Consider the following 20,077-nt stretch of genomic DNA (forward strand, 5'->3'; position numbering starts at 1 on the left):
TTAATAAAATGCCTTACCTCTTCTGGCACAGTTCCTTTACAGGCACTGTGCTGTGTTCTGTTCACCACAGGACCCATGAGATGTGCTGCTGTGCCACATGAAGCCTTTAACATTGTGTTGCCTCAATTACAAATATACGTTATTAGGAAGGAATAATCTAATATCCATTGGTTTAGTTCTTTTTTTCCTTAAAAAATATTTTAAACAGTATTGCACTTAAAAAATATTTTAAACAGTATTGCACCTGTTTCTTTTGTTGTTTTTTACTGTTTCTGTTCAGGCCTCAAGCCATATAAGTAAGAATCATTTCTCGAAAAAAAGTTTGAAACTGCATTAGCAAATAACCTCTGAAGGAAAGCCAATGTCTTAGGTGGTTAACCAAACCTTTGAAGTTGAGCTCACTCTAGTTCACCACCAGCTCTCATTTCAGAAGAATGCTTTCACCAAAGACTGCAGCTCAGGGATGTATGGGTTTGGATGTAAGGTGTCTTCCATCCAGCCGTTCCTTTCTCCACAAAGGGCATCAATAAAGAACTTCTTCACTAGGGTTGAGAGAGCTCTGCTCAGATAGAGCTGCCCAGACAGGTAGTGGAGTCTCCTCTGGAGATAGTCAAGACACATCCTGCTGTAGGGAACCTGCTTTAGCAGAGGTCTGGACTCCACAGGTGCCTTCCAAATGCTGCAGCTGTGTCATTGTGAAAGAGAAATGGGCTGGTTTACAGCTGCCTTCACCTGGTAGGCAGGCCCACCAGCTTCTTCTAGCAGCGCAGGTAATGTTTGCTGTGCCTCAAAATGCAACCTTTTCTGCTGGGAAACTGAATGTCTGCCACAGATCTCTGTAAATTTGGGCTGGTAACTTCATTTCTGCATTCTTCCGTCCGTGAGGGAGTACAGCGCTGACCTGCCAGGTGTTTTTTGAGGCCAAGAATACTGACGACTGCAAGAAGCTAAAGGATTACCGCTTTGAGGTTTCCCCCTTTCCTTGCCTGGGAGACTACCAGCCCTATATATATATCCCTCACCTCACACCATGCCCGCCCCGCCGGGAGAGGGCGATTCCCCCACAGACGACGGGCGCTGGGGCGGGACGGGCTCCGCCCAGCCCGGCGGGGATCCCGCTGCGGGCCGGAGCCGGCCGACGCCGCTCCGAGCAACGGCATGGAGCGGAGCGGGGCGGCGGGCGGATGGGTGCCCATGTGCCGCAGCGTCCTGCCGGCCCATGCCAACCACCGCGGGGAGCTGAGCGCCGGGCAGCTCCTCAAGTGGATGGACGCAACCGCCTGCCTGGCAGGTAGAGAGCCCGGGCAGCGCGACCGGGCGAAGGGGAGAGGCACCCCGCCGCCATTTGCCGCCCGCAGCCCCTCACACGGCTCTCGCCCACAGCAAGTGGCGGCTGTGTGAGGCACGGGGACTAACAGGGAGCTGCGAAAGTGGGGAGAGTGAAAAGAGAGAGCAGTGGGGGAGTGGGGGGAGTCAGGGATGGAGCAGTGAGGAGGATTAGAGGATTAGGAAAAAGAACCCCTAACTTAAGAGGGAAAAAAGCTACCCGCTTCCTAGCCCTTGAACATCTCTCTGATGGCTTCTCGAGATGGTGATCCGCTGGTAGGCTTGTAGCATCGTGCACACGAAGCCTCGTAGAGAGCAGTGTGATGTGGGGAGCGTGTGTGGCTGTGCGGGCGCGTCCTGTGCTGGCAGCTTGCACCCCTTATGTACAGGCTGGACCAAGCTCTGAGCACCTGGTGTAGCTGTTAGGTATCCCTGTGCCTTGCAAGGCAGTTGGAAGAGGTGACCTTTAGAGGTTCCTTCCCACTCACACGATTCTGTGATTCTATAACTCTTCACGCGGAGAAAGCAGTGGGATGCAGGAGGAGCTGCCAGCACGCTTCTCAGGGCCACTGCAGGTTTGCTAAGAGGTGTGATGCAGCAAGAGGGGACTGCTTTGTCTTCATCCTTTTGGCAATTTCTTAATAACACTCCTTTGAAAGGCTTCTTGCCTCAGAAAGCCCCTAACCAAATCTCAGCTCTGCAGCAGGGTTGATGCTTGCTCCCTGGGCTACAAGTGAATCGATGAACTTCACCAGCTGCAAACTGACTGCAGAGCTTGCTTTAAGTTCACCTACCTTAACTGTTTTTCTTTGGTTTGTCAGTCAACAGCAGCAGTTAAGCCACTCATCCCGTTGTACACAGAGGGATTTTAACTTTTGAGTCCAGTGTCACGGCACACTAAACTTGCCAGACCTGGATATTTTGGCTTTAACACCTTTTCGCAATGCTAGTGCCAGCTGCTGCAGTTGCCAGTACCTGCATCATGCTTCGTGTGTTCTGTGTCCTGCTGCTTTAAGCTTGACCCAACTGGCTACTTGCTCCACTTCTGAGATGTTGAGCTATTACTGTCACACTCATCATCTTCTACTACAACTCCAGTCTCATAGTAGGAAGGGTCCTCTCCACTCAGCAGTTTATCGTGTTCATCATGAGTGCCTTCATGTGTTTCACCATCATATTTTAAAAAGGAGTTTCTCAGATCCTGGGGTAACTCATGCATCATCCTCTGCCTTACCCCTCTGAGCTTATTCTTGCCCAAATCACCAAAAATATTTTTGGGCTGCTTGCGAGTGAGAGCCCCTGCCTGCCTCACAGGGCACTACCATCCACATTTCCTTGTACTCCTCTATTTTTAGCCATTGTCAGCCTGGAAAATTTTGAGGGCCAGGGTTCCTATTGCTTTCACAATCCCTTGGGTGCTGGAGGTTGAGCCTGTGACATGAACATGACATAGGTGTTGTCAAATAAATGGTGAATTGCAGTAACTTGCTATTATAACTGTTATCTATTGAATATTAACACTGTAGATGTTTACCTTTTTAAAGTTAACTTTCCTAATTAATAGAAATAGATTGTATTTTTCACAAGCAGTGAAGTCCTAGGAAGATGGAAAACACAGTACAGATTTTGCTGATAGTATTCTGCACTTGTTACACAAAGTGATTACTTCAGTGTTTGAGTCTTGATTGTATTTTTTTAATACTTAGTTCCTGCGTTTTAATGCAACACTGAGGGCATGCACTTACCTGCTTGCCACTGCTGTGACCACGCTACCAAGGCATGAATCTTCTTCCTTTGTCTTGGAAGTTTCTGTGCAGATTTAACATAGCCAGCATTCACAGCAGCCTGGTTTTGAGGTGATCTGGGATTGCTGTAGATCTGCTAATACTATTTGTCCTGGAGCATGCTTGTTAGCCCTCATATCAGAAGATGTTCATTTCTAGAAGACCTTAAATAGATCTTTCAGGAGAATCACTGTAATCATTCAAACTCATCTCTTGATACTACCCTTATTTCATGGTAAGTATTAATGGGATCTGCTGTGTTTCATCTCTGTCTCTCATGCACAAAAATGAGTGTATAAGTGAATGGCTTGCTGCTGGAGCAGTGTAGTAACTCTGTGTCCTGTGTCTCTTTTGAAGCTGAGAAACATGCTGGTGTGTCTTGTGTGACAGCATCTATGGATGACATACAGTTTGAAGAGGCTGCCAGGTACAAAAACAGATAGGAATCATCAAACATTTCCACTTAAGAGTTTCTTATTTGGCAGAGATAAACTGAGGCATTGTAAAATTGTGGTAAAATGGGCCAAAGTGACAGGTTTCAGCCTCCAGAGTGCTCTTTTCTGCCTGTGATAGCCTGACACAACTGGAAACAGATCAATTTCAAAAGTCCAAAATAAACTGTACTTACTTTGACCTGGCAACGTTAGTGCCAGGTGAGAAACCAGTGGCCTAGTGATCTTTGGCTAAAGTTTATGTGAATGCTGCACAATGTTACTTATCTTGCTAAATAAGGAATGCGCACCTGTTAAGTACGCACTGTATGATTCTTTTCTGTCATGTCTGTGACATATGCTTTTTCTCACCATCTCTTTCTTTCAACTCTTCTTAAAAAATCTTCCTTTAACAAAATGAGTGTTCTGCATTTGTGATTATTTGCTAAGTCTACATAGCAATGTGGTGCTTAAAAGGCAAGCAGATTTCTTTTAACCATTTTTCATAATTTTCCAAGGAATAAAACTGTAGGAGGAAATAAGACATTTTTTTCTAAACTATATCTTGCCATTTACTTAGAGCTATTACCTGTAGTTAGTTAATGGTGTAACAAACCATTTACATAACCATGGTTTACTTACAACTAAACTGGTAAAACTATGTGTGAAAGTTTGCCATGTTACAGAACCTGAACTACGGTGGCAACAAAAGAAAAATGTCCTGTGAACTTCTCATTTGTGTATTTGCACCTGATGAGCAAGAAATTAATGAGTACGTAAGTGATGGCAGAGGTGGGCTAGAACTGCTTACGTACCTACATACAAGCAGGGGTGATCATGATAGTAAGCCAAGTAGTGCTGCCTGTCAGATGTACAGCTGATGTCAGCTGAAAACAGTACATGAATGTCAAATAAGCATCCACTCATACTGCCAAACAACAGATTTTTAGCCTAGTGGCTTCAAAGATGAGAACCTGAAGCAGTAGTACACTGGGCTTAATATGGTTGTGCTGAAGTCACAGTGTGTTGCTGGTCTGTTCTACAAGAAGCTTTAAAATGTCTGTCTTAATTGTAATTGTTTTAAACTTTTCCTTAGGAAAAAAATCAGTATGCAAAACCTGTCATGACAGGGTCCTACAAATGAAGTCAGCGTAATGTTTCTGCCACAATATTTCAGACTTCAGTTGCTTCAGACCCAAGCTTCTAAAGAAGCTACTGTCCTTCCCAATTCATTTCTGACTATTTTTCTTGTTCTACTTCCATTTATAGTGCTAGTTTTTCATTATTAACAAGAATTTATGCACAAGCCTAGTAACTGTGAAGTTGTTTCAGTAATTATTCTTCAGCCTCAGGTCAGCCCTAACATTTCCAAAGCATCACCAGATTTTACAAACATTTTGAGTAAGAGAGCTCTTTTATTTTCTAAGTTTAAAGTTACCTGCTGTAAGGATTTGTTTACCTTACTCAGAATATCAGATGAAGGGATTAACTCTTCTGTGCTTATTTATTGTCAATTGGCATGGAAACACAAATTTTCATTATACATTCACCTGTTGCAAAACTCAGCTTTATTCCACGATAACAAATCCTTATTCCTTGTCTTTAAAATGCAGTTCAGTGGTAGTAAGAACATCTGACTTTAAATGACATTTCACTTTTTGCTAATACTCTGTGAATCGTTCTGGTAGATTTCAGACTCCTTCTGCCAGTTACAAGAGAAAACGTGATGTTCTGTGACGTCTGCCCAAGCTAATCAGCTGTCTAGGCTTAGATAAATTGGTTTATCCAAAGACAGAATACATGGTGCACTGCAAAAAAAATCATTTTGAAACAGCTCTGGAAAGTACATAGAGAGGCATTTCTTGATCATACTGTCTTACAGTCTTGGTTCTGACATCTTTATTTTCTGATATGGCCAGGGACCCCAGAGGACATGCTTCTGCAATGAAATGTGCGCTCAGCTAGATAGACTGGAGTACCAGGGGAGATGTAAGTCAGTCAGGCTGTCTAATGTCTCTGAAATCCAAACCTGTCTTGTTGCAGGACTAGCTCCTCAGGTTGAGTGAGATCACATCCAGCTTTATTATATACATCTCTCAAGTTCTGCAGTTCCCTCACATCAGCAGACCCAGTCTTACCTCTCCAGTGTCTGTTATGCAGTCTTCTCAAAAAGATGAAGAGTAGTCACCAGGGACGTACTACTAGCAAAGGTCTGAAACAATCTTTTTGTGGAGAAGAATAGTAAACTGCTTTTGGGGTAGACTCACACAGTCCCTGTTGGACAGGGGACCTCAGGGACAACCTGGCAATGTGATGTTTTCACAGGTACCATGATTTTGTCCACAACACTCTGAACTCTCTTTAGAGGAAAGCATCATACTCAGTAATAGCGTGTGCTGTAGTAGAGTTTACCTACTGAGTTTATCTTCTTTGACCTTGTGCTTCTCATTACTTTTATTACTGTATTACTGTAATCCTCTTGGGAGTTTGTGGCTGATGCAGAGTCTTCAGGGGTATTTCAGGGAATGTGACAGTTTAAGCTTTCTACAATTTTTTTTTACAAGGCTGTATTTTTAATTCTTTTCCAAGCGTGACTGTAGATACTGTGCTGCTGTTCTGAAAACCATTTCATTTTTGTAAATAGCATGGTGGTTCCCTTTGTGATGCAGTTCAGAACTGTTTAAGAGTCTAAGAATTGCAGCCCCAGGTTGGAAGAGACAGCCATACACTTTCCCCTGCAGACCTTTGTCCATGTTTGCATCCCTCCTTTGGTCACACAGCCCTGCGTCCCTTCTCTCACTGCCAGCCCGCACCGCGCAGAGCACGGCGGCACAACTCCTCCCCTCTCCCGATGGCAGCGCCGGGCCGTCGCGCCCAGACACTGCTGCCCTTTGTGCTCCAGGGCACGCAGCTGGCTCGCGTTCACCTCGCAGCTGCCACAACCCCCGGATCCCTTTCTGCGGGGCTGCTCTCAGCCTCTCATCCCTGAGTCTATGCATGCGCACTGTGTCAGGTGCAGAATTTGGCACCTCTCTGTTAAACTTACAATTGGTGATGACACAGGATTACTTTAATGTTTCTGTATTTTCTTTGCAATAAATACTAGAAAAGCTCCTGTATATCTTCAAAAGCTGTGTCTCAGCAAAAGGTCCTAAAACATACCTTTAACCATTTTTCCATGTCTATGCAACGGCTTCCACTTGCAGTTTGTTCTTCTGGTCTGATACTATAAAGGAACAGGTTTCTTATGCATTTTAGTGTTTGAGAGCAACTCACTTGAAATTCTGACAGTAAGAGAAGCAGTTTAAGAAAAGCCTTACCTTTACACATCAAAACTCTATTCATTAATTAGGAAGAAACTACATATATATTAAATAAACTGGGATCATGCTGTGCCAAATTCTTAGTTGTAAACTTTCATTTTGTTTGTAGTGAAGTTACATCTGGCAGTCATGGATGTAGCTTGCTGCAGTGTGCTCTGGGTCTTAGCAGCTTTAGGTCAGTCTGATTTCCATGAAGTCAGGGGCCTGTTATTTTAGCTGTGTTTCTCATCATGCATATCAATAAGATGCTCAATAAGACAGCTCTGGAAAGACTGGCTTCTTTCAACTTTGCATAGTAACAGGATTTTAGAAATAACAGTTAGTCTTGCTATAAGTAAATAAAAAGCATTTTAGAAATTATGTAAGGGAAGAATATATTTTACAGCCATTTGATTTTATGTGCATGAAAATATATAATTCTGTTTAGATACTGTATGTAGACAAATGGAAAAGGGTAGTTGTTGTTTAGAAGAATGCTGCTTGGACAGAAGGGGCATGCTCCTGCTCCGCTTGTCCAAAACACGAAAGTGAATTCCTTCCATGTCCTTCAAAAACTTAAAAGAGCATTTGGGAATAGAGGACAGACTGGAAGTGTTTCCTTGTGTTTATATATGGGATGAGATAGGGAATGTATATAGAGCATATCTCATACAGCTTTGTAGCAGGATATATTCAGTAGTTTGGTGCAACTTGTGGCAAGATATGCCTTTGAGCAAAAGCAGAATCTAGGCCAACATTTCTTGAGGACTTGGGTGTTCAGCTTACCCAATGCCGTACAGGTACCAAGGATGCGGAATGATAATCTTACACTGCTTTCTGAGTGTCTGAAATCATTATGGAGAATGATATTGAGTACGATTGACGCCTGATTTACAAGTAATTGTATTTAACCTTTTTCACTGCTTTTGCAGTGCACAATAGAAGTTACAAACTGATCACAGATAGTGACAGTTTGTTCCAGAGATTTTCTTCTCTACTTTAATGGATACCTAGAGAGGGAAGGACATGCAAACCATTATTAAGCTGCATGATTACACATCGTATGAAGATTTTACTCTCCTTAACAGGGTTGGACAAGTTATTACCATCAAAGCAAAGGTGAACAGAGCATTCAAAACCAGCATGGAGGTAAGAGATTATCACATTTATAATGACGCTTGAAGTACAGAGAAGAGAGTTGGGTGGAGTAATGCAACAAGGGCTCAGGCCTACTAGTTTCAGAAGGAGCTTTCTGCACACGTATAAACAACAACACTGCCTAATTAAACTCTGGTTTCAAAGTGACTATTATAATTACATATTGCCTCTTAAAATTTCTATGTCAAAGTAGAAATTAGGCCCTGAAAACTTAGAATATTTGGCAGATAATATGGACAGGATAGGATAGATAGTATTAGTCCAGTACATAGCTATTAACCTCTAAGGAGTCTTTTGATCAAAGCCAGGGTCTGCTGAATATGTGGAGTTCTAAGTATTTTTGAAACTTCTGATATGGGAATATTTTTGTCAGTGGAGTGTGTGTTCTTAATATTCATATTGTAACAATGCATTGCCCAATCACTTGAAATGAGAATTAAGCCTTAAGGATATTTTTTCTGACTTCTGTACAAGTCTTTCTTTTTCTTTTTTTTTTAATATGAATGGGAAATATGGATATTCTAGATGTATTCCAAAATTTAAAAATAAAGCACCAGAAGGTTTGATGTACCCTAGACCTTTTTCAGAGGTTCGCATAAATTTCTTCAAGTATTCTACATGTTTATAAAGACTTAATTGTTCATGCAGATAGCAGATTTGGATGAGAACTCCAATTGGTACACAAATAATTAGATATCCATAAAACTAAGTGTCTTTCCTACCTTTTATTTTACCCATATATATCTACACTAAAAAACATTTTAGAGGACAGAGAATATTGATATTCCTAAATGTTCAGAGCTCTACCAGTGATAGCAGATCAGTCTTTTTACTTCTGTTCTTTTAGGTTTAAGAGATGGGATGTGATTAATTTGATACACAGTGCGCTGCTTTATCTCATTTCAGCTGACAATTGTGTAATTACTTTTTTTTATCCCTTTGTCGCACTACCTCCTTCCTTGTAGGTTGGCATCAAGGTTACAGTGCAGGATGTTTTGACTAATGTTGAAAAAATTGTGAGTGTGGCATATGCAACATACGTAGTCAAGCCAGTCGGAGCTAAAAAGGTATTCCCTCTGTTTTGTTCTGTGGTTGAAGTTGGGACCGTGTTTCTTTGAAATAGCCCAGATTTTATACTGTGAACATAGGAAAACACAGATAAGTGTTTATTTTCTCCAATAGTAGAAAAGCAGCATAAAGTCATGACTGTAAGGAAAGTGGCTTTTTCCACAGGTACTCTGAAATTCTTAGACTTTTTTTACAATTTTTTCCATGTTGCATGTTTACTAGTAGTAGAGCTGGTGCCATTATAGGGGCTCAATATTTACAGAGGTATGTGCTGGAAGAGATATTCATGTGAGTCTGCACCACCTCTCTCCATTTCAGAAATTTATTTACATACATGCAAGGGTTTGGGGAGTTCATATATTTTTTTTCTTTTTCATTCTTTATCTCTTTTGAAGAGATTGTTCAAAGTGACCACTATTCCACTGTAAATTAATTCTTAAGCGTTCATATTAAATAGCTTTCATGCCACTGTTGTTTATTCTCCTCAGTGTCTGGCCCCCTGTAGGTGTTCAGCAATCAGTCGTGGTACTGTTTGGCCTTCCCATTGCTGTGCTCAGCAGGCTCTGTTCTTGTAATACTTTCCTGTGAGAGAGGCTGTATATTCTTCAGCTCTTCTTAATAAACTCCTTCTGTATGTAGTCTGCTTCCTAACACAAGTTGCTAGAATATTTCCTATCTGACTTTCTCAACTCTTTTAATGCATCTGCCTTATAAAATATCCACTGGAGATTGACATAGAGTAATCACAGAATCAAAGAATCACAGAATAGCTTAGGTTGGAAGGGACCTTAAAGCCCACCCAGTTAGAGCACCTTGCTGTGGGCGTGTTTGCCACCCACCTGGTGGCCCAGGACTCCAGCTATTTCCTTTCTTTTCTGCAACAATACATCACAACTTGCTGAAGAAACAGTTCAGAAGACTTTTACCAAAAATAAAGCTCACTTTATCTCTGAAAGGTTAATGGCTAAATTGGTTAATCTGAGAGCACTAAAATGTTATAAAGTAAGGATTGTTTATTAAACATTTGATATCATAGCCATGGCATTAACCCATTTAGCTTTTGCCCTAATTTCCAGGGAGGTTACTTCAGGATTAAATTGGTGATGATTAACTACTATTAGGTTTAAGACAGGACTGCCCAGAGAGAGTTTAAGACTTCAATTCTAATTCCACTGGAAATTAAGGTCTTGGGGAAATTAAAGAAAAATTTTTCAAGCCCTTTTTTTTGAGCAATGGTTGCTAAAGCTTTGCAGAGAGCAACAGCATGCATTCACGATCTTAATCTTTCAGCTGAGACATTTGGAAAAGGCTAGGAAGATGGGACAAGGAAACTGAAAAAAGCATTTTAAGCAAAGACTCAAAGACTCAAAGAGAAATAATAGCAGCACTGCCACATGATGTTACAGAGCCTGTGCATTATTTTAGGGTTTCTGGAGCTAGATCTTGTAAATAAATCACACATTAAGGTTTTTTTTTCTTATTTATTTGTTTGTATGTTTGTGAATTTAAACTGCACGTTATCATGGATAATTATATATAAAAGCTAAAAGAATGTTGTCACTGAGTTTTAACAAATGACTGAAAAGATGCAGAATATCTTGAACATGAGCTCTGCGCATGTTTGTGTAAATCAGACTTGTCATCTTGGACAGTTGATAATAGAAGATTATAGAAAATGGTGATGCTGTTTTGAATTCAGAGTGCACAGTATGATTCTGGAATTAAGAGCCTTCTTTTCTTTCATTCTTATAGATTGAGTTAGAACCTGTAAAGCTTCTATCTGCAGAAGACCATCTGGAGCATGCTCTGGCTACAGAAAGGAAAAGAATTCGACTGGGCTATCAAGAGATCTTTCAGAACCTAATGCAGGAGAGTAATAAAGAAGGTGACCACTGTGGTCAGTATAGAAGATGGAATAAATAACTTATGGAGCAGTTCAAACAGCAATACAGTAATAAAGTGCAATAGCATTAGTCGTAAGGTAGAAGGAAGGATAGAACCTACTCATGAGTATGACTTTCTTGCAAAGCACTGAACACTGAGAACTGTGCTCCTGCTGTGAGATATTTCCAACATGCAGAGAATTCTTCATTATGTGATGTTTAAAACAGGTTAAAAAAATCGAAACTCCTCAGGACTAAGTTAGAAAAATGCAGTCAAGAACCAAGTTAATCTTTATGTCTTATAGAAATATCTTTTGTTAAAGGCAATTGCACTCTGAAGTTGCTGTATAAAAGGACATAAAGGAAATTACTAACAAATTTTTAAGAAATATGCTGTCATTTTGAGATTCTGAGCTGTAACTGCCTAAAAGCAATGGTCAGCATGGGTCTTTATTAAGGATAGATGAAACATCTTAAACAATAGAAATTGTAGTCTTAATTTAATAAGATTGTGTAGAGACTACTACAGGAAGAAAAAGTATTTGGTCTCATGGTAATTGCCTCATAGAAAGTGGCTCATTCCCATGAAAGACAGATCAGAGGATGCTGTTTTTAATTTCACTGCTTGCCTAGAAATTTCCTGGAAGGACCTTACCATGGTGAGTACAAATTCACCTACTTCAGGAGACAGAATGAGCGAAATAGGAGAAAGAGAGGACAAAATACTGCACTAGAGGCTTCCAGGTAGCATATTCTGAAAGTGAAGTTTGTCTTCTGAATAGATGTTATGCAACAATTTAAGTAGTTCCAAAGTTCGAGTTAGTCAGATGTGTCCACAGAATTATATAATCATAAAGCTAGTGAATTAGGGTAAAATTCAAAAGTACAGTTCAGGTCAAGTAGCACGTATTACAGATGTGCACTTTGTAAATTACTGACATCATCTCATGCCTAAAAGCATTCTTTAAATGTGTAACTGCAAAAGCAAAGTGGCTAAGCACTAAATTACTAAAGTACTAAATCAAATCCCTTAGCACCTCATCTAAATGCTTCTTGAACAGCACGAGGGATGGTGCCTCAACCACCTCCCTAGGCAGGCCATTCCAGTGCCTGACCACTCTTTCAGAGAAAAAATGTTTCCTCAGGTCTAATCTAAATCTTCCCCGGCGCAACTTGTGGCCATTCCCTCTCGTCCTGTCGTTATTTATCAGGGAGAAGAGGCCCACCCCCTCCTCACCACAACCCCCCTTCAGGAAGTGGTAGAGTGCAATAAGGTCTCCTCTGAGCCTCCTCTTCTCCAGACTAAACAATCCCAGCTCCCTCAGCCACTCCTCATAAGACTTGTGCTCCAGACCCCTCACCAGTTTTGTTGCCCTTCTCTGAACACGCTCCAGGGCCTCAATGTCCTTCTTGTAGTGAGGGGCCCAAAACTGAACACAGTACTCGAGGTGCGGCCGCACCAGAGCTGAGTACAGGGGGATGATCACCTCCCTGCTCCTGCTGGCTACACTATTTCTAATACAGGCCAGGATGCTGTTGGCCTTCTTGGCCACCTGGGCACCTTTCCTTATTTTATGCCTTCTACAGTGTTTCTAATAATGAAAAATTTCTTAAGTAGAAGGTTATGAAATTATCATGCCATACTCCAACCTTAATTAGACATGTTTGCACTGATACCTGTCATACAAAATGGTCAAAGTCTGTGAAAGGCATGTGAATAAGTGATGAACAGTTTTAACAATATCCATTAGAGGTCATGCATAGCAGCCATGAATAACACAAGCACAAGCTCTGAATGTTGGCTGTATGTGTTCTCAGCTAACCAAGCTTCACAGTTGTTCCTTCTGATGAAGCATCTTCAGAGAAAATAGCCTATGAAGGAAGGGTCACTCTGATGCTGTAGTCATAGAGCTAGGGGTGCACTGTCTACCACCTCTAGCTAGCATGGTAGAGCAGAACAAATCATCACTGTCTTTCTGCCCTTAGAAAGAACAAAGGTCTTCCCCATTTTCAATTTCATTTTTCCTCTTCTGTGTATCTGAGGCAAATGGCATACTTCAGTAACTGTATTTTCCTTTTGTTTATCAGAGTTCACAGCTGAAGTAATTCATTATACATTGCTGCTGTATTTCAGATGTTTTTGAAGAGGAAGGTGCGGTTTCAACTGACCTTACTCATGTACAGACTATTGAGCTTGTCCAACCTCCTCATGCTAACCATCATGGAAACACTTTTGGTGGTCAGATCATGGCTTGGATGGAGACGGTGGCAAGTATTTCAGCAAGGTACTTTTCTTTGTCATAGTCTTTGTATATGTTTCTAAATGGATGTGTTCCTCCAATTTAATATTTAGGGTTTCAGTGGGATTTATTATGTGAAAAAAAGCAGATTCAAATCTTCTTGCCGTTTCTTCTTAAGATTGCAGGAGGTCTTTAAGCAGTTTATGTGGTACATTTACCACAGCATGCCACACCACTGTGGGAGTCATGTTTTGTTCACTCTGTTACACATGCAGGCCCTAAGGCAAAAGAGGCTGTATTATTTGCCTGAAACTCTTTGCAGAAAGTCAGTGTTAGAAATAGGAATAGAAACCCAGCCTTTTTCTAGCTGGCACAGTGTTCTAACAGCAGAGGAAGTTGTTAAGTCGGAATAAAACTCATACTGGTCATACATCAATTGAAAACCAAAAAAAGAGAGAATTCTAAATGGTGGTCTACAAATCCTTATACCAGAGGAAAGGGTAAGCAAGGGAAGAAGAATCAGAAGAACTGGGTTATTTTTTATTTATGCACACACTGAATGGATGCTTAACCTTCACGAGTTGGCTGTCCTTTCAGCCCCTCCAAGTCCCACATCCTGAGGGTTCCAATATTTTTAATAGTGTGATTTGCCTTGTTGAGGTAATAAATACAAAATATTTTTAGTGAGACTGTTTAGCATTGCTTGCCATTATAGCCTGGGCATATTGTCATAAAATTCTTCTGAATTTGAACTGTTTTTTTTTTCTTCCTCCTTGTACTTGGACGGTATACAAAAGCTTCTTTGTAAGCAATGCTTGAATTTCAGTTTGAATTCTTCTTGCATACCAAGTGACCTATTTCACTGTAGGAATGTTAGATTTCTTTTCATTTTTTAACTTTAATAATTAAATTACTTTCCCATTCATTATTCATGTATTTCTGACTTGGGGAGAGCAGTTGTACCGATAGGAACATATGAAGGATGCTCTGAAAGTAATGCCTCATATTTTATTATGTGTCCTGTGTCACCAGAGGCAGATATTGGTAGTATGGTAGTAGAGGCAGAACCTTCCCAACAATTGTGTTACATTTTGTTGCTGCACATAGATGTCAGCAGTGGAGCACCTGACATGAAAGTGCATATGAAGCAAAAATGTGTAACTGAGTGGACAAAAATGGTACCCACTGACATTCATCGACGTTTGCTGAACATTTATGGAAACCAATCAGTGGAGTTGAGCACAGTGAGGGGCGGGTGATGCCTTTCAGCAGTAGTGACAGCAGCAAGAAGTACAAGCATGTTCCAGATGTCTTTGCAGATTGTTATGAGTGCTGCTTGCAGGTTCTTGAAAAAAATGAAAGGTAAAAAATAGTGTTTTGTAGCTGACAATTTGCTCTATCAAGTAGTGTTGTTATGCTGTTTATATCTTTCACAGTTTCCATCGAAATAAATAGGAGGCATTACCTTCGGAGCAACATACATACTTTCCATAGATAGAACAGATTGTTTTATTAACATGAGAACGCACTGTGCTTACTGCAGTGTAATTTCACTGGTTTCAAAGGCTTCATATTTGTGCCATAATTTGACCCCAATTGTTTCTTTTCATTTGCTAAGTTTGGCCTACCAAGAATCACCTTCATGTTTAACAAAATGAAGGGAACCATCAGCAAAGCAAGTACTGAAAACATTTTCACTGGAATAATGAATGTCAAACATGCTTTGTCATGTTGAAAATTTCAAGGTTAATAAATGATGACAAAGGATGGTTGAAAACAATGATGCTGTAATTTCTGTTTGAGAAGCAGCTAGTTTTCCTAGAAACCTTTTGAGGGGCCACTTGTAATTAGATGTGACCTTTGAAGATGCCAGTTAGGGGTTGCTGTGGCCACAGATTTTGACAGAGAAGTGGAGCAGGAGAGCTAACCCTTGAAAAAGTAAATTTGTAGGGACATTTTAAAGGTTATTCACCTTCTCCTCCCTCTTTTTTGCCTGGATGGTAGATGAAAATCTTACAGATGGTAGTAAAGCCATCTGAATATTAGTTTAAACAATATTAGTCACTTCTTATATCTTAAACTGCCAGAAGCATTCAGGCCACAGCTTTCCAGGAAAAACAGAATATTTAGGCCAAATTTCTGTTTTATTACTCTTTTTATTTTCAGTAATACTGTATTTGCAGCTTTATTGTGAACTTTCTGAGTAAGAACCATTGAGTGTTTTAAATCAGAAGAGCAAGTTATTCGTAATGAAATTACAAAGTCATTTGAATGTCTTAGTCTATTAAAAAGATGTACCAGTCAATTAATTAGCAACAGATAATTGTGTGCATTAACAGTACTGGAACATTAGCTTCCAGAATGGAATTGACTTAAAAGCTAAGAATGCTGCAAAACTGTATTTTCACTGCACAGTGAAAATCTACTCTCAAGATACATATGCAGTTCTTAATTTAGGAGTTTTGCACACATACATGAGAACTGAGCCTATTTTCTCTGTATGAAAATGAATTGCATTCTTATGTGTGGTACAAAACAATGTCTGCCTAGAGTGGGATCTTTCCTACACTTTAGAACTGCTGAAAAAACCAAGACTTCGCCCACTCTAGAGCACTTGCAAACTAGACACCCCTTGCCTTGAAATTCCAAACTCTTAAGCTCAACAGAATCACAGGGCATTCTGGGTTGGAAGGGTCCTCAAAAGATCATCAGATCATAGATGCTGTGGGAAAGGGCAGCTTAAATGAGGTTGTTTAGTGCCTTCTTCAAACCACATCCTGAAAGCCCCTGGTGCTGGTGGTCACCATGTCCCTGAGGATGTTGTTCCAGTGACTGATTATTCTCACTGCAAAAAAGAAATAATTGATTTTTTATCAAGATAAAAACTCCCCCACAACTCACACCTCTTGCCCCTTGTCTTATCAGCATGGCTCCTTGTGAAGAGAGGACCTCTGTCACCCTGGTAGCTGAACTGTAAGAATCATATTTAGGCTTTTTTGAACATTTTTTATGGTGCTGAACCATTCTGTTCAGGTTTCTTTAATTGCTTAAAGGCTTTATGATCTAGCTTTTTTACATGTTGAGCATCATCCTACTCCCCATGCAGTAAAGCAGAAGTTAATGAAACTGTGAAGTAGGTGGTTACTGAGGGTAAGATATTCATGGTCTGGCACCAAAAGAAGGTAATAACAAACAGTGAGAATTAATTAGTCAGTGTTTGTGAAGTGTGATGAAGCAGCATATTGTAAGTAGTAGTATTATGTTCAAAGCTTGAACTAAATGCTGTTGGAACTGAACACTTTAACTGTATTTTGGTGAGTTACAGTGTGCTCTAATCACTTGAGAACTTACAAAGGAGGTTCTTTAATATGACGGATGATTTGCTCTGCTTTTTTCGTCTCTTTTTCAGCCGCCTTTGTCGTTCATATCCCATCTTGAAATCCGTTGATATGTTTAAGTTCTGGGGACCATCTCTTGTGGGTGACCGCCTTGTCTTCAATGCAATTGTGAACAATACATTTCAGAATAAGTAAAGCTTTTTATATATTTATTCCTTTTTTTTTTTAATGTGACTTTGAAGGCTGTTTTTCTATATATGTGCTTATGTATGTGCCTAATCCACCCCAGCATAACAGTTGTGCTTTCAGCTGCTATGACACAGTTGACTCACATTCACTTTGCTGTCACCAGAGCACCCAGATTCCTTTCTTAAGGGCTACTCTCATGCTCTAGTCTGTACATGCATGAAGGTAGCCTCTTCATGCTATTCTTCTGCTGAATGTAAAATAAGTGATGTCCTGCTCAGTTTTCCTTTGCAATCTCACAGCTTTTCTCCCTGGTGTTTATATTTCACAATGTGTCTTGCTATTTGGTCTAGTGTCACATTTTATCTTCTTTTCTCTTTTTCCCTTTCCCCTTTCCCCTTTCCCCTTTCCCCTACCACCTTGACCCCCTTTCCCCTTTCCCCTTTCCCCTTTCCCCTTTTTCCCCTTTCCCCTTTTTCCCTTTTTTCCCTTTCCCTTTCCCCTTTTTCCCCCTTTTTCCCCTTTTTCCCCTTTTCCCCTTCCTCCCCTTTTCCCCTTTTTCCCCTTTCCCCTTTCCCCTTTCCCCTTTCCCCCTTTCCCCTTTCCCCTTTCCCCCTTTCCCCTTTCCCCTTTCCCCTTTCCCCTTCCTTCCCCTTTCCCCCTTGCCCTTGCCCCTTTCCCCTTTCCCCTTTCCCTTTCCCCTTTCCCCTTTCCCCTTTCCCCTCTTTCCCTCCTTCCTTTCCTTTCCTTTCCTTTCCTTTCCTTTCCTTTCCTTTCCTTTCCTTTCCTTTCCTTTCCTTTCCTTTTCCTTTCCTTTCCTTTCCTTTCCTTTCCTTTCCTTTCCTTTCCTTTCCTTTCCTTTCCTTTCCTTTCCTTTCCTTTCCTTTCCTTTCCTTTCCTTTCCTTTCCTTTCCTTTCCTTTCCTTTCCTTTCCTTTCCTTTCCTTTCCTTTCCTTTCCTTTCCTTTCCTTTCCTTTCCTTTCCTTTCCTTTCCTTTCCTTTCCTTTCCTTTCCGCCCCTTGCTTGCCCCTTGCCCCTTTCCTTTCCTTTCCCCTTTCCTTTTCCTTTCCCCTTTCCTCTTTCCTTTCCCCTTTCCTCTTTCCTCTTTCCTTTCCTCTTTCCTCTTTCCTTTCCTCTTTCCTTTCCTTTTCCTTTTCCTTTTCCTTTCCTTTCCTTTCCTTCTTTCCTTTCCCTTTGTCCTTTCCTTTCCCTTTGTCCTTTCCTTTTCCCTTTCCCTTTCCCTTTCCTTTTCTTTCCCTTTTTTCTGAAAATCATCTGTCCAGGCTGATAATTTACTTTGTTTGCTGCAGGAAATATTTGAGCTTCCTGAACACAGGAAAGTGTTCAGCAATCCTTCTTAGTATGTCTTGGGGCTACTTCTGCATCACTTGTTGCAGAATTAGTTCAGTGACTAATTTAAACTCTTATTTCAGTGTGGAGGTTGGTGTCCGCGTCGAGGCTTATAACTGTGAAGAGTGGATCAAGAACCAAGCACGACATATTAACAGTGCATTTCTCATTTTTAACTCTGTGAATGACAAAGGCGAGCTGCTCACTTTCCCCAAAGTCAAACCTACTACTAAGGTCAGCTGTTACCCTTATACTAAGATGAATGTGTAAGTGGAATGACGTGGTCCCACCTAGCACACTACATGTCAAACAAGTGGTCCCTGTAGTCCTGCTGGGAAAGCAGGGACTAAACAAGGCTATCCACTGAAAGTAATTATTAGAATTAATGTAGTTAGTGAATGGAGAGAGAAGAAGAATCTGCTATGCGTGTTTTCCATTTTTCTTGTTTAGTCTCCAGTAACTGTAGAAGGTGCCCAGTCAGCAAGAAACTGGCAAAACTTAGAAATGTTAAATGAATAGTTATTTTTAGAAACCCTTAAGGAAGATGAGAAATAGAATTAGTATGAAGTCTTTGGGAATCAAATTTCATGACATGGGTAGGCTTTCCAGTTCTTCTGGCATTGAAAAAGAAGCATGAGTTTTTCTGAAAGAAGTTCACTAGACAGGGCAGTGTAAACACTGTTGTTGAATTATGTGTTGTGTTATCACCTGTCATTAATTAAATGCTCCAATTAATGAGATTTTTAGAAGCCAGCATAAGAAAAAATGAAATTATTCTTTAACATCAAGGTATACTGTGTATTAGGTGAAATCATGCTTCACTCTTGGACTGTTTCCAGAGGAAAGACTGACTCCTACTCTTTTAAAAAAATAGGGGAAAAAAACCCACAGCTTCTTAACTTGTGCCAGAACAGTGGTTCCCTAAAATACCTGACTTAGAGGGACATTCACAAATTGAATGTCAAGATAAGAAGATCTGTACCCTTTCCCACACAGTCAAGCAAGCTAGTCTAGGAAAAATTGAGAATACACTCAAAAGTTGTTTAAATTTTCAGTGATTACTAGACTGAACGTGGCAGTTGAAATTGTCTGTGGTATAAGAAAGGGTGAGATGCACTAATCTGGAGATTCTGCTTATTCCAGGAAAAGCTGTGTGTCAGCTCCTTAAATGAAACAAAAAGCTCTTTCCAGAGTGTCATATCCTTCAGAGTATTGAGTCATGTTGTCTTTTGGTACAGTTTGATTCAAGTTGTGCTTTTGCATCACTTCAGAAAAAAATACACCCTGACAGAGCAATAGTAAACAAAGGGAAAGACCTGCTGCCTTGAAAGGCAAGGCACATCTGTTAGTGCTGTGCTTGCTCTGTGCCCTTGGTCAGTGTGCTCTGGAACAGGAATTGTTCCATGTGTCTGGCATGCTTTGAACACTAGGTGGTGGTGAGTTGCATTGATAGTTTATTTCATTAGGTGACGCATTCAAGGAGTAGAATGTATTGCAGTACACTGCTTCGCTACCCTTGCACCAGGACCAAAGTGCTAGGAAAGTGCTGCTGAGATACAATCCTTTTTTATTGGTTTGATTTTGTAACTTAAGGGAATATTACCAAGTAGAAGTAAACCACTGAATCAGATTAATGTGGGGAAAGTCCAACACAGGGAGTACAGTTCTATATATAATTCATTCCTGACCTTTGTCTGTTAGCTTTTTTAGTTAGTCTGCTTGTTTATTTGTCTTGTGTGCATAATCAGATGTGTCATTGTCTGGTTGACTTTTTGTGAAGGATGGTGTGAGACGATACCATGGAGCTGTTGCCCGAAAGAGAATTCGACTAGCCAGGTACACTCAACAGCAAGGAAAACTTGATTTTGAGAAGTCAGTATTTTTAGTATGTATGTCCACTAAAATGAGATAATTCGTGAAGTCTGCTCAAACGTGGCTGTTATATTCCTTAACTATCCAGAATGTTATGCCTTAGTTGCATCAAATTATTAGGGGCTACTCATTCCAAAAG

General features: G+C 40.6%; 1 protein-coding gene across 4 annotated transcripts in view; it reads left to right on the forward strand.

Moving 5' to 3' along the window:
• Positions 1 to 1,147: 1,147 nt before the first annotated feature.
• ACOT12 (acyl-CoA thioesterase 12) overlaps positions 1,148 to 20,077 on the forward strand; it is a 28,570-nt gene continuing 9,640 nt past the window's right edge. For 2 of the 4 annotated variants that reach the window (XM_065745216.1, XM_065745213.1), the window contains exons 1-9: positions 1,148 to 1,291; positions 3,468 to 3,537; positions 7,932 to 7,992; positions 8,967 to 9,068; positions 10,822 to 10,966; positions 13,087 to 13,237; positions 16,602 to 16,721; positions 18,150 to 18,300; positions 19,847 to 19,902. In XM_065745216.1, coding sequence (XP_065601288.1) covers positions 1,159 to 1,291; positions 3,468 to 3,537; positions 7,932 to 7,992; positions 8,967 to 9,068; positions 10,822 to 10,966; positions 13,087 to 13,237; positions 16,602 to 16,721; positions 18,150 to 18,300; positions 19,847 to 19,902 — 989 coding nt within the window. In that variant the 5' untranslated portion in view covers positions 1,148 to 1,158. The remainder of the gene's footprint in view (positions 1,292 to 3,467; positions 3,538 to 7,931; positions 7,993 to 8,966; positions 9,069 to 10,821; positions 10,967 to 13,086; positions 13,238 to 16,601; positions 16,722 to 18,149; positions 18,301 to 19,846; positions 19,903 to 20,077) is intronic. The other 2 variants (XM_065745214.1, XM_065745215.1) reach the window with 2 other exon arrangements.

This window comes from Cyrtonyx montezumae, unplaced genomic scaffold (genome assembly GCF_038088225.1).
Source record: "Cyrtonyx montezumae isolate F1298 unplaced genomic scaffold, pur_monq_1.0 scaffold_34, whole genome shotgun sequence".
In the NCBI taxonomy this organism is placed as follows: domain Eukaryota; kingdom Metazoa; phylum Chordata; class Aves; order Galliformes; family Odontophoridae; genus Cyrtonyx; species Cyrtonyx montezumae.